General features: G+C 42.9%; 1 protein-coding gene and 1 long non-coding RNA gene across 2 annotated transcripts in view; one reads left to right on the top strand and one right to left on the bottom strand.

The window, feature by feature from the left end:
• Positions 1–1,830, bottom strand: part of trpc1 (transient receptor potential cation channel, subfamily C, member 1) — a 94,556-nt gene extending 92,726 nt beyond the window's left edge. Inside the window, exon 1 of the mRNA XM_041210220.1 lies at positions 1,540–1,830. Within this exon, the coding sequence (XP_041066154.1) occupies positions 1,540–1,666 (127 nt within the window). The 5' untranslated portion in view covers positions 1,667–1,830. The remainder of the gene's footprint in view (positions 1–1,539) is intronic.
• Positions 1,543–13,903, top strand: LOC121290104. The gene is made up of 2 exons (XR_005945707.1): positions 1,543–1,613; positions 12,714–13,903. It is a non-coding gene; the product is annotated as an uncharacterized LOC121290104 (long non-coding RNA).
• The last annotated feature ends 273 nt before the right edge of the window (positions 13,904–14,176 follow it).

A 14,176-nucleotide genomic window follows, 5' to 3' on the forward strand; every position in this document is an offset into this window, starting at 1 on the left:
ACAGCCCCTAATTCAGGTCAGCTGTAAAACCAAGAACAAAGTTTAAAGGAAACTTACAAACTTTAAATCAAAATGTGATTAAAGGGGTCAACAAAACACCCCAGTCCCCGCGGTGCCCACCGAGCACGGAAGGCCTCGAGAGTGCCAGCAGACACCGCGTGCTCCTTCTCCAGGGACAATAAAGGGAAACCTGTAACTCTTTCGAGTACAAACCTGTTTCCATCTGTTTCAGATGAAGTTACATTGTTTCATAGTTTGCCATTGTGAGATTTGAACTCTCGATCTCAGGGTTACAAACCCAGTACCATAACCACTTGGCTATTTAGGCCAAGCTTATAAAGGGAAACCTGTAACTCTTTCGAGTACAAACCTGTTTCCATCTGTTTCAGATGAAGTTACATTGTTTCATAGTTTGCCATTGTGAGATTTGAACTCTCGATCTCAGGGTTACAAACCCAGTACCATAACCACTTGGCTATTTAGGCCAAGCTCTTTCAATAGCAAGGCCATCATTTGTTAGCCATCCCTAATTGCCCTTTCAATTAGCCAAGCCATTACTAGCCTATTGCAACATGAATCTGGAGTCCCCAGAGAAGGGCACTACAGCAAATTTCCTTCCCTAAAGGTCATTGATGATAATTGGCTGAAATGCGACTAGCTTTATATTCCAGGTTTATTAATTGATTTTTAAATTTTCCCAGCTGCCATGGTAGGATTTGAACCCGTGGCCCAGGCCTCTGGATTTACATCCCCTCTACCCCACCGTCTCGGCACAGTGATAAACCAATTAAGATCTGCTCTGATTCATTTATGATGTCATCTGAACCTTTCCAGTGGCTTAGCGTGGATTCGGTCTCAGGCAACCAGTACCCAATATATAAAAGCAAAAAAACTGCGGATGCTGGAAATCCATTACCCAACATACAGTTTATTTCAGCTACTGTACTGTGAATTAAAACATTTTTAAGATGCACATAACTCCAATGCTACCCTTTCAGCACTGTTACTGTCACTACTTAAACACGGGCAGAAGAGGTTGCTTCCCGTCAACTGTTCACCACTGTTATTTTATGCACAATTTATCATTGGATACCACCTTTCCGGCCGGCATTCAATGCTGGTGTTCAGAGGATCTTCCGAAAGGTTTAATTTTCCAGTCTTGCAGCTCCTGCGTTCACGACCAGCAATCTATAATCATATACTGCAGGGGGGGGGGGGGGGGGAGCGCCCGATGCTTCAGAATGAAAAAGCAAGCGTATTTATTTTTCTCTCCCAACTGATTTCCCAGAAATCACACATGTGGAAACCGCAGATTCCACAGATATAGTCAGCAGGTCGTCAATGACGGACAAAAAGCAGACTTTCGCCCAGATTTTCCTGAAATGAGGTGAACTCCACGCCCTCCCTTGTGCGCCAGCCAGAAAGACTCTTCAGTCAGTGAGGCAGCTTGTTCCCGGGCAGCCAGACGCCAGGCACAGATTCTGCATAAATATGTTTCCACCCCCTTCCCTCCCACCAGGCAGCGAGGCTGTTTGTTACCTTTCTCGCAGGCTAGCAGGAAAAGCTTTTCATCGATGGTCGTTTCCTCTTTGACTTCCCGCACGTCTTTTAAGGTGAGGTATTTGTTGGGAGAGGAGGACTCGGTGCTCTGGTACAGGCTGGCCATGGTGAGCCCCGGTCCCTCGCTGCAGGAGCAGGAGCGGAGAGAGAGAGAGAGAGAGAGGATGTGACCACGGACTGAGCGCTCTCTCTCTCTCTCTCCCTCACTTACTCTCTGCCCGAATCCCACAGCTTCGGTAAGGGGGGGAATTGATGCTGTCTCTCTCTGAGCTACACACCGCCACACATTCCCTCCTTTCTATTCTCCATTCATCACATTTTCCTTGTCCAGCCTCACGGAGAAGACGTCTCCCAGCAGCGAAAAAAAAAACAAAATTGAAACACAATTTATTATTTTTCTTATCAGAGCCAAGCGGTGACGGATACAGAGTGCGGCTGTGCGCATGAGCATTCCCACTTTCTCCCTCTTCAGCTTTCGGTCTCTTTCCCTGTATCTTTTCTCTCGTTTCTTCTCTCTTTTCCTCTTCTTTCTTACTCTTTTCCCACTCCCTCCTCTGTCATTCTTTTTTCTCTCTTTCTCATCTCGCTTCCTCTCTCGCAGTTTCTTTCTTCGTTTTCTCCCTCTATCATTCTTCCTGCCTCTTTGTCTCTTCCTCTCATTTTATTTCCTCTTTCCGTCTCTTTTTCTCTACTCCCCTTTCACTCTCTTCCCCTTTATTTCATATGCAGGCGCATTAAAATTATTCTTTTTGTTGAAAACTCAAATGCTTGTCTTGGGTTACTCAGATTCCGATTATTATTTAATTTTTTGTCACCTTTAACTAGATGGTGGTGGTATGAATGCTTCATATTTCGTTGTCATCCTTCGGTCAATCCAGGCGCCTCTTAATGTTTACATAAAACCTGTTAGACCCATAGCAGAATTTTTTTATTAGTCTTACATGTGAAATATCCAATATGTTTCATATGGAGCAATGGTTGAACTATGAGTCAGTAATTAATTCAGCCATACAAACTCAAGAATTAAGTCAACATTTTAGGCACATCAGAAGAAACATAAGCTTAACCTTAAAGTCACTGGTTAGTTACACCTTATAAACGTCTGTCCTTTCGTTGAAAAAGTTTTTTCGTTTTCTTTCACTTAAATGGCAACTGTAACAGAAAAAAAATGCCGCTGGAGGTCTTTGTTTTCATGACTTTTCCTGCCAGCAGAAATGAGAAAATATATTAATACGTTATGTAAATATGAAAAAAAAGTGCTAACAGATCCTACAACACCTGCTGCCCATTTACAAAACTATACGTCCCATTCACTCATCCACTTGAGGCTTATACATGGTGGAAAGGCTTTGATAGATCATTGCTTCATTTTACAAGGAGCTAAACACTGGAATTGCCAGTGAACAGCCCGAGTCCTGACCTTATGATGGCGGGAAGATCATCGATGAACCAGCTTAAGATGGTTGGCAAAGGATCCCACTCTGAGCAACTCCTGCAATGGTGCCATAGGGCTACAATGATTGACCTCTAAGAATGGCAACATTCTGCCTATCAGGTGTCATGAATACTTTAATCACAGAAAATGGTTCATCTTCAAGGACATAGGACACTCTGGAAGAATTTGTGTTTTAAAAGACACTGTCCCTTAAAGGGTTAATGCAGGACTCTGATTGCTATTCCTGGAAAAAGCATCCTTTTACAAGAAAGGGGGCTCAAGCATTGTAAAAAAAAAACTAAACCTCTTGACCCAGGTAAACTGTGTATAAAAGGGGTCACATGGTTTTTATAACTCTGAAAGAAAAAAACCATGCCTGGAAAACTATGTTTTAAAAGCGGGTTTTGGTTTTGCTTTAAGAAGAAAAGGACCAACTGCTTGAGAAGGAAGACAGCAGCCTTTTGCAATCCAGAGCCAGTCCACAGGTGGAAATCAATATAAGCTGCTCCTGAGATCCGCTACCTGCTGGAATAGAGTTCCATAGAAACATAGAAAATAGGAGCAGGAGTAGTTCATTTAGCCCATCAAGCCTGCTCCGCCATTCAATATGATCATGGCTGATCCTCTATCTCAATGCCTTACTCCTGCGCTCTTCCCATACCTCTTGATTCCTTTAGAGTCCAGAAATCTATTTCCTTCTTAAATATATTCAATGACTTGGCCTCCACAGCCTTATGTGGTAGAAAATTCCACAGGTTCACCGTTCCTCCTCATTTCAATCCTAAGTGGTCTAAACTGTATCCTGAGACTGTGACCCTTTGTTCTAGACACCTCAGCCAGAGGAAGTATCATCCCTGCAACCGTGTGTCCATCCCTGTCAGAATTCTATATGTTTCAATGAGATCCCTCTCATGCTTCTCAACTCCAGTGAATATAGGTACAATCAGCCCAATCTCTCCTCATATGACATTCCTGCCATCCCAGGAATCAGTCTGTGAACATTCGCTGCATTTCCTCCATTGCAAGTATACCCTTTCTTAGGTAAGGAGACCAAAACTGCACACAATACTCCAGGTGTGGCCTCACCAAGGGCCTATACAGCTGCAGTAAGACATCCTTGCTCCTGTACTCAAGTCCTCTCACAAATGAAGGCCAACATACCATTTGCCTTCTTAGCTGCTTGCTGCAGTTTGGGCAGGCGGTGGTGTAGTGGTATTGTCACAGGACTAGTAATCCAGAGACCCAAGTTAATGCTCTGGGGACCTGGGTTTGAATCCCACCATGGCAGATGGTGGAATTTGAATTCAATAAATATCTGGAATTAAAAGTCTAATGATGACCATAAGTATAAACCCATCTGGTTCACTAATGCCCTTAAGGGAAGGAAAGCTGCCATCCTCACCTGGTCTGGCCTACATGTGACTCCAGATGCACAGCAATGTGGTTGACTCTTAAAAATGCCCTCTAAACAAGGGCAATTAGGGATGGGCAATAAATGCTAGCCAGTGATGCCCACATCCCTGCATGCTTGCTTTCAGTGATTAGTGCACAAGGACACCAAGGTCTCTTTGCACATCAATATTTCCCAATCTATCACCATTTAAATAATACTGTTTTCCCGTGTTATACTGCATCTGCCATGTATTTTCCCACTCACTCAACCTGTCCAAATTGCCTTGAAGCCTCTTAACATCCTCCTCACTACTCACATTCCCACCAAGTTTTGTATCATCAGCAACTTGTAAATATTACATTTGGTTCCCTCATTGATATATATTGTGAATGGCTGGGGCCCAAGCACTGATCCCTGCTGTACCCGACTAGCCACCCCTGCCACTCCGAAAAAGACCCATTTATCCTCACTGTTTCCTGTCTGCTAACCAACTCTTAATCCATGCCAATATATTACCCCCAATCCCATGTGTTTTAATTTTATACACTAACCTCTTATGTGGGAGTTTATCAAAAGGTTTCTGAAAATCCAAATGCACCACATCCACTGGTTCTCCCTTATCTATTCTGGTAGTTACATCCTCAAAGAACTCCAGTAGGTTTGTCAAACATGTTTTCCCTTTCATAGATCCATGTTGACTTTGGCTAATCCCTTGACATTTTCTATGTGTCCTGTTATCACATCCTTTATAACAGACTAGCATTTTCCCTACTACTGAGGTTAGGCTAACTGGTCTGTAATTCACTGTTTTCTCCCTCCTTTTTTAAATAGCGGGGTTACATTTGCCACCCTCCAATCTGCTGGGGCTGTTCCAGAATCTACAGAATTTTGAAAGGTGACAACCAATGTATCCGCTATTTCCATGGCTGCCTCCTTTAGTACCTTTAGTAATACCCTCGAATATTCCTTGAGTCTGCCTGAAATCCCATACTAGTGTCATTGGTTCTTTCGTGGATCAAATCTGAGAAGACGAATGCATAACCCAGATGCCATTTCAAGAACTCCACCATCTATCCTTTGCCTTTGAACCATTGACTTTGGCCAAATTCCTCCACTTCTATTTTTATTTTTTGTATGTGTGTGCATGTGAGAGAGACTTATCTCAAATGAGTAATTAGTATAATTTCATATCCCATTCTGGATGTTGATAAGCTTTGCCTTTCTATTTGACAAGACTGGTTTTATAATAAACTAGTAAGCTTGTTGTTTATTGAAAGAAGCTTGGTTAAAATCTGTTTTATTCTGGATAATGGTAGCAAAGGTAAATAATTAGCCGCATTGGTGAGTAAATTAAACTTTTAAACTAATGGTACGACATGTGGAAGAGTGGGGCTAGATCAACTGGGCACTCCTCCCATTCCAGTTGTAACACAGGTATGATTCCGACCACTGGAGAATTTTCTCTTTGCCTCCCACTGATCACAGTATTGCTTAAGCTCTTTGGTGCCATGCTGAATTGAAGGATACTTTCATGTCAAGGGTATTTATTCTTACCTCACCTCGGTGTAATGAATGCATGTCAGTCTGTGTAATATTTTAGGGGATGGTGTTTTGATAGTGTTTCAGTTTTTATTAATGATGAATGGTGGATTTCAATGTCAGTAAATAAACTTTGATATATTGTGTTTTATTTCATTTCGTATTACAGAGAAATAAAGACTATTATGTTAAAATTCTCACATTTGCAGGCACTTCGTGTCTATAAAATTTACTCTGGTTGTCACATTTTTGGTCCCATTTTTGTGTCAATTATTCCTACTGTAAATTCAGAAGTCCCATGTTCCAGTTAATTTCCTTGAGTCTCCAATCTTCAGCTACTGCATACTTTGGCCACTAGGTGGTACTGGGATTGTATATATTTTAACCATAAACCACTCAAAAGTTTGCTGATAAAAGGTTTGCTATTTTGATCAGTAACTGAGATTTCTAAGATTCAAAATAAAATTTTAAACAAAAGTTCAAAAAAAGTACACGTTTCCCAGTAACAATTTAATTTATTAATTCAGTTGTCTTTTTACAACAACAATAACAACTTGTACTTATACAGCCGCCTTTATAAAACACCCCAAGGCACTTCGCCGGGGCAGTATAAAACAAAATCTGACACTTGGATGATAATAGGTCAGATGGCCAAAATCTTGATTAAAGAGGTAGATTTTATGGAGTGCCTTAAAGGAGGAAAGACAGGTTGAGAGACGGAGAGGTTACAGAGGGATTTACAGAGCTTAAGACCTAGGCAGCTGAAAACAGGGCCACCAATGGTGGAGTGATTGAAACTGGGGTTACTCTAGAGACCAGGATTAGAGGAGTGCATATATCTCAGAAGGTTAGAAGAAATCACAGAGATAGGGAGGGGCGAAGCCATAGAGGGATCTGAAAACAACAATAGAGTTTTAAAATTACATCATTATTTAACTGGCAACCAGTGTAGATAAGCGAGCACAGAGGTGATAGGAGGGCAGGATAGTGTGAGTAAGGACATAAATAGTAGAGTTTTGAATAACCTGAAGTTTATGGAGGGTAGAATGTTGGAAGCCAGCCAGAGTGCGTTGGGATGATAAAGTCTAGAGATAATAAAGAAATGAGTGAGAGTCTCAACAATAGATGAATTGAGGTGAGAGGAACAATATTACATAGGCAGTCTTAGTGATGGTACAGATATGTGGTCAGAGGCTCATCTCGGGGTCAAATCAAGGTTGCAAAAAATCTAGTTCAGCCTTAGTTACCAGAGAGAGGAATGGAGTCAGCGGCTAAGGATTTGTGGCAGGGACCAAAGATAATGGAATTGATCTTCTCAGTCTTCAGTTGGAGGAAATTTCTGCTAATGCTGGACAAACAGCATTAGAGACAATGGAAGGGTTAATAGAGATGGTGATGGGGTGTGATGGACAGAAACCTGATTGGTGGGATTCAACTATGGAGTTCTGGGACATATGGGCATGGATTTGGGAGGCAAAAATTTGTTCAAGGGCTTTGGAGAGGAATGGGTAGTTGGAAAATGGGGCGATAGTTTGCAAGGACAGTGGTGTCAATGACTGGATTTTTTAGGAGAGGAGTGATAATTGCAGATTTGAAGGAGAGGGGAACAGTTACTGAAGAGAGAGAATTATTTACTTGGAGAACCTAGTCCTCCCAAAAGCCTGGAGTTGGAATTGATATCTTTATCCAGTGCTTTGATTTCTGGTAGTTAATACAGGATAGGCAGTTGGGGCATTTACACATTCCCAGAAAGCATCAGTATTATTTAGTCAACTGGCCTGTTGGAATGTTTTTCTTTAGCTTTCAGAATATTCTGCTAGGTTGTTTTTCATAATTATTGAAAATAAAGCTAGAGGTAGAAATTCAAAATCTTCATTCAGAAACATTAATGGAAATAAAATTAATAACTTTTGAAAGTGAAGTGGATAAATATATGAAAAATATATTCTTTTGATGGGTCTGGGGAAAGAGCAGATGAATGGAACTCAGCGAATATGTTTTTTCAGCACTGGCACAGGTGCAATGAACCAGAAGCCCTTCCTCTGGGCTGTAAAGGTTCAGAATCATAGGCTTGGATTTTGCATGGAGAATAGCAAGTGAGGCTTTCAGCAGTTCTAATTATTGCAGAGAAAATTGGACAGCAACTTCTGGCATTGTCACATGTATATTTAAAGCCAAAATTCTGAAGTTGCTGTCAGAGATAACCCACTGCTCCACTGGGTGTGTTGTAATGGTTCTCACCGATGGACTCGCCCTTGAAGATGTTCCAATGCTGTGAACTTGCAGTAGTTCCTGACTAAAGATGCCATTAAAAAGTTAAAGTTTGGTGCACTCAGGAGTAAGTTAATTTTAACAGAATGATAATTGATAATTACTTTCAACTTATCTGGTCCTGAAAAGTTAATTTTACAAATGTGGTGTCTCATTCTTCCAATGTTAAGTGCTAGAGATTTTTAAAATAAAAATTAAATAATTTTTTTCATTTTTCTGCCTGACTCTTTTATCAATCTCCCTTAATCCCACCAGTCTTTCCCAATCTTTATTTCACCTTCTGCATATGCTGTAAATCTATTTTATACTTCCTGTTTTAGACTGCGTGACTCAGTGAAGATTCTTCAATCTGATTGGTTGAAGAGTCTTAATGTTCCTTGCCCAGCTCACATACACCTCAGATCCTCCAGAGAGGGCGTCTCACTTGACCAGACACCAGATAAGGGCAGGGCTCCCCTCTAAAACCCACAAAACTTGAACAGCAGCTGTCACTGAGGTGAAAGGCGAGCGTTGATCCTTCGCCGCTGCTTACAAAATCTGGGCCATCTTGTTCTTTATTCAATGGGGACAAAGGAAAATGGCACGACTGATAATGCATCTGTTGCAACTTTTATTTTCCATAACCTTCAGAAAGCAAATTAGGTGAAGACAAAAAGATCAAATTGTGTTCATGTTTCAAAAATGGCGAACTTTCAGGCAAACATAAGGCTTTGAATTATATCATGTGTTTTCCAGTTAGAAAATGTTGAGGGTGGCAGACAAATAGGCCAAGGTGTTCTTGCCCTATCCCTGATAGGAGAACATCCACAGGTGTTGGGGAGGGGAAATTCCACGTGTCTGAAATGCCCCAATTGACCCCAGCTGAGTTTCTATTAGCCACCATCATAATGAAGACAGGTTCTGCCTGGGACCCTCACCAAGGTGGAGATTTGAAGGACCTGCTGCTACATCTGAGTGCAAGCTGTCTATGTGCTTTCTGCAAAACATCCCTGGCTGTGTGCTGATTTCCTAACCTACTTCCATGGGTTCAGCAGGCTGCCCCTGTATCAATGTACCTATACTGCAAACAGTGGGATGCATGGCTTGAAATCACTTCCTTGTCCATACTTTGCCCAGATGGGATCCACCCCAGAAAATGCAACAAATAATTATCTAGCTATCTCCTCTAGATCCACCCTTATCTGGATATTCGAACAAAACAGCATCAAGCATGTACCTATGTCACTTGCTTAGAAGAGCAAGACAAAACTGAAGATAGCAGGATCCAGATAGGACTTCAATGGCTAGGTCACTTAGTTGATTTTCCACCTGCCTGGTGGAAACCAGATGGAAAGGTTAAAATTGACCAAAAATTATATGACAGCTGTTCATTTTCATGACCGATACATTGTGCAGATACAAGTTGAAATCCTTCCTCATCAAGGTTCAAAACGGAGGATCACAGAGTGTGACTGTATCAGAATCACAGACTCACACAGTGCAGAAGGGGCCCTTCGGCCCATCAAGTCTGCACCGACACGTGAAAAACACCTGACCTACCTACTTAATCCCATTTACCAGCACTTGGCCCATAGCCTTGAATGTTATGATGTGCCAAGTGCTCATCCAGGTACTTTTTAAAGGATGTAAGGCAACACGCCTCCAACACCCTCCCAGGCAGCACGTTCCAGACCGTCATCACCCTCTGGGTAAAAATGTTTCTCCTCACATCCCCCCAAAACCTCTTGCCCCTCACCTTAAACTTGCGTCCCCTCGTGACTGACCCTTCAACGAAGGGGAACAGCTGCTCCCTATCCACCCTGTACATGCCCCTCATAATCTTGTACACCTCGATCAGGTCGCCCCAGTCTTCTCTGCTCCAACAAAAACAACCCAAGTCTATCCAACCTCTCTTCATAACTTAAATCTTTCATCCCAGGCAACATCCTGGTGAATCTCCTCTGCACCCCTTCCAGTGCAATCACATCCTTCCTATAATGTGGCAACCAGAACTGCACACAGTACTCCAGCTGTAGCCTCACCAAGGTTCTATACAACTCCAATATGATCTCCCTACTTTTGTAATCTATGCCTCGATTGATAAAGGCAAGTGTCCCATATGCCTTTTTCACCACCCCACTAACATGCCCCTCTGCCTTCAGAGATCTATGGACACACACCAAGGCCCCTTTGTTCCTCAGAACTTCCTAGTGTCAGGCCATTCATTGGAAGGAGTAATTTGACAAGGAAGTATTCAAAGTGTATCACCTCACACTTTTCAGGGTTCAATTCCATCTGCCACTTATCTGCCCATTTGACCATCCTGTCTATATCTTCCTGTAGCCCAAGACACTCAACCTCATTGTTAACCACCCGGTCAATCTTTGTGTCATCCGCAAGCTTACTAATCCTACCCCCCACATAGTCATCTATGTCGTTTATATAAATGATGAATAATATGGGCACCAACACAGATCCCTGTGGTACGCCACTGGACACCAGCTTCCAGTCACTAAAGCATCCTTCTGTCATCACACTCTGTCTCTTTCAACTAAGCCAATTTTGAATCCACCTTATCAAATTACCCTGTATTCCATGTGAATTTGCCCTCTTTCTAAGTCTCCCATGTGGGACCTTGTCAAAGGCTTTGCTGAAATCCATATAAACTACATCAACTTCACTACCTTCATCTACACACCTGGTCACCTCCTCAAAAATTCAATCAAATTTGTTAGGCATGACCTCCCTCTGATAAAGCTATGCTGACTATCCCTGACAAAACCTTGCCTCTCCAAGTGGAAATAGATCCTCTCCTTCAGAATTTTCTCCAATAGTTTCCCTACCACTGACGTGAGACTCACTGGCCTGTAGTTCCCTGGCTTATCTCTATAACCCTTATATAGCGGAACCACGTTAGCTGTTCTCCAGTCCTCTGGCACTTGCCCCCTGCGATCTCTTCCCTTGCCTCCCTCAGCAATCTGGGACACAAATCATCCGGATCTGGAGATTTGTCCACTTTTAAGCCTGCCAACACCTCTAATACCTTGTCACTCCCTATGTCAATTTGCTCAAGAAACTTGCATTCTCTCTCCCTGAGTTCCATACTTTCATCCTCATACTCTTGGGTGAAGACGGATGTGAAGTATTCATTCAACACTCTACCGATCTCTTCCAGCTCCACCCATAGATTGCCCCCTTGGTCCCTAATGGGCCCTACCTCTTTCCCTGGCTATCATCTTCCCATTGATATACTTATAGAATATCTTGGGATTTTCCCTACTTTTACCAGCCAGAACTTTCTCATATCCTCCCTTTGCTCTCCTAATTGCTTTCTTAAGCTCCACCCTGCACCTTCTGTACTCCACTGCTGATTTGCTTCTCTTCTACCTGCTAAAAGCCTCTCTTTTCCTTCTCATCGTATCCTGAATATCTCTGGTAATCCATGGTTCTTGGCTTGTTACTCCTTCCTATCACCCTAGAGGGAACATGTTGAGCCTGTACCCTTCCCGTTTCCTTTTTGAACGCCCCCCACTGCTCCTCTGTAGATTTCCCCACAAGTAGCTGTTCCCAGCCTACCTTGGCCAGATCCTGCCTTATTTTACTAAAATCCACTCTCCCCCAATCCAAAACATTTTTTTTGCAACTTGTCTATTTCTTTGTCCATAACAAGCTTAAATTGTACCATGCTGTGGTCGCTATCACTAAAATGCTCTCCCACCACCACCTCAGCCACTTGTCCGGCTTCATTCCCCAGAATTAGGTCCAGCAATGCACCGTCCCTTGTTGGACCCTCTACATATTGACCTAAAAATTTCTCCTGTACACATTTCAAGAAATCCACTCCATCCAAGCTCTTAACACTATGTGTATCCCAATTACTGTTGGAAAAGTTGAAATCACCTAATATAATTACCCTGTTGTTATTGTTTTTACAACTCTGTGCTGATAGCACATGGAGCAACCAGCCTCTGTTCTACAAGGCAGCTTGTTAAAGGGAAGCTGCTGAATGCTGGTGCTGCAATTCTAAACCAGGAAAATGGAACACCAAGGCAAAGAGAGGATCCCAGGGTCATTGTTGCAGTGCTGAAGGCTTTCTTGGCAGAGGTACACAGGTGACAAATGATTCTACATGGGGCCAAGCGGCCGGCCATCAAGGTGCACCTGAGAAGGGATTGGGAGCAAGTGGCCAGGGGAGGTCAATTCCTGGAATTTGGACCCCAGCACCTGGCAGCAGTACCACATGAAGTGTAATGATCTCACATGCGTGGTCAAGTTCAGTGAATGCATCTTGACATTTCCTATCCACCAAACTACTAGGCTCTCATGCTGTGCCACACCCCCCCCCGCCCCGCAGCACCCACTCATTAGAAGTCTTGGCACTAAGCACTCACATCTAACAGCCAGAAACTCCCAGCTCACTTTAACAATGCTGCTGACCTCTCAGTCACATCTTGCTGCCTTCACATACTTCCAGCTATGCAGCTATGTCAGGCTCAGTGCAACACAATCATTGATATTCTGCTTTCTCTCTTGCAGGACAAGGTGGGACACAATAGAAGGCAGCAGAGCAGAGCTAATGGAGGACCAGGACATCTGCATTGCCCGAGCCCTACGGTGGAAATGGTGCCAGCTGGGGCAGTGCCTGTGATACCTGGCTTGGGTGAGAACATCAAGAATGATGATAAATTTTCAACCTTATGCCCCTTCTCAACTCCCAGCTCACCCTCTTCCTGTTATCCGGCATGGTGAGTGAGCTGTTGGTAGTGATGGGACATATCATTTCCCAACTTGCTCCATTCCCTCAGCCTGACCATCCCCTGCTTTCTGATACCCAAGAATCACCACATGCCAACCACAGTGGCCCCAGGAGGAGAGCAACACCTCACCACGGATGAAGAGGCTCCATTCCTGACTTGACATTTGCAGCCACAGGCTCAGATAACAGAATCGTGTATACCTGGGAGGCCAGTACAGGGATAGGATCAGCACATAGTGAACCACTGGGCATCAGTGAACTGCAGCCTGACCAGGGGTAATGGAAGGTTCAGTCAGCTCAATGGAGGGTGAAGTCACATACCAGTCCTGCCAGAAGGCATTTGGATGAAGCCCTCATTAAGGTGGCATACATGAGAAAGCTGATGGGCACTCACACTGAGATGCTGAGTGCATTATCTGGCCTTGGACATCCTCTCATCACTGTCAAGGTGAATGGAGGAAGAGTGTGGCTCCAACTTGCCCTCACTGTAGCCTCTGCTCCATCTCCCTGCCATGCTGAAGATTCAGAGGCACTGCAACTTCAGCCCCCATACTTGTTGCAGCCTATTTCTGGACAGATCACCTAATCTTCTGCCATCCCTATGAAGATGCGGCAACAGTCTTCTTCAAATCCAGGAACTCACCACAATCCCTCTAGAAACACCCCACAGTATCTCCAGACACTTTCTAACAACAGAAACCATGCCAGAGAAAAGAAAGGCAATTCCAGTTCCAGGAATCTGGTGTGCGATCCAAAAGAATATGAATGTGGCCACATTCCCAAATATCTATACATAATCTAGAAAATAGAAGAATTAGTAAAAAAAAACAAACATGAATTTGTTGTACAGATAAATAGGCCAGTTATTTATTGGAATCTTTTTATTTGCCGAGTCATTTAAGCCTTGTATTTGAAAATCACTCATTTTTGATGTCTACTGATATAAATAAATACATTTACATCATGAAAACTGTTTACTCAACTTGATATTCAACATGTGTTGCTATTAAATGCTCCATCATACAGATCAGATAATAAACTTTGAATTTCATCACTGAAATGGAATTATAATTAAAGTGAAGCTCTTTTACAGGTCACTTGGTCAGAACAAACCAATTTTAAAATAAATGCCCAATTAAATTTTAACCTTGCAGCTAGTCCATTTTCAGAACAGGCAGTGATAAGCTTTGGTAATTCAATTCCAGTGATTTGTCCCCTACTGCACTAACGTAAGTAAATAATT

Source organism: Carcharodon carcharias, chromosome 2 (genome assembly GCF_017639515.1).
Source record: "Carcharodon carcharias isolate sCarCar2 chromosome 2, sCarCar2.pri, whole genome shotgun sequence".
In the NCBI taxonomy this organism is placed as follows: domain Eukaryota; kingdom Metazoa; phylum Chordata; class Chondrichthyes; order Lamniformes; family Lamnidae; genus Carcharodon; species Carcharodon carcharias.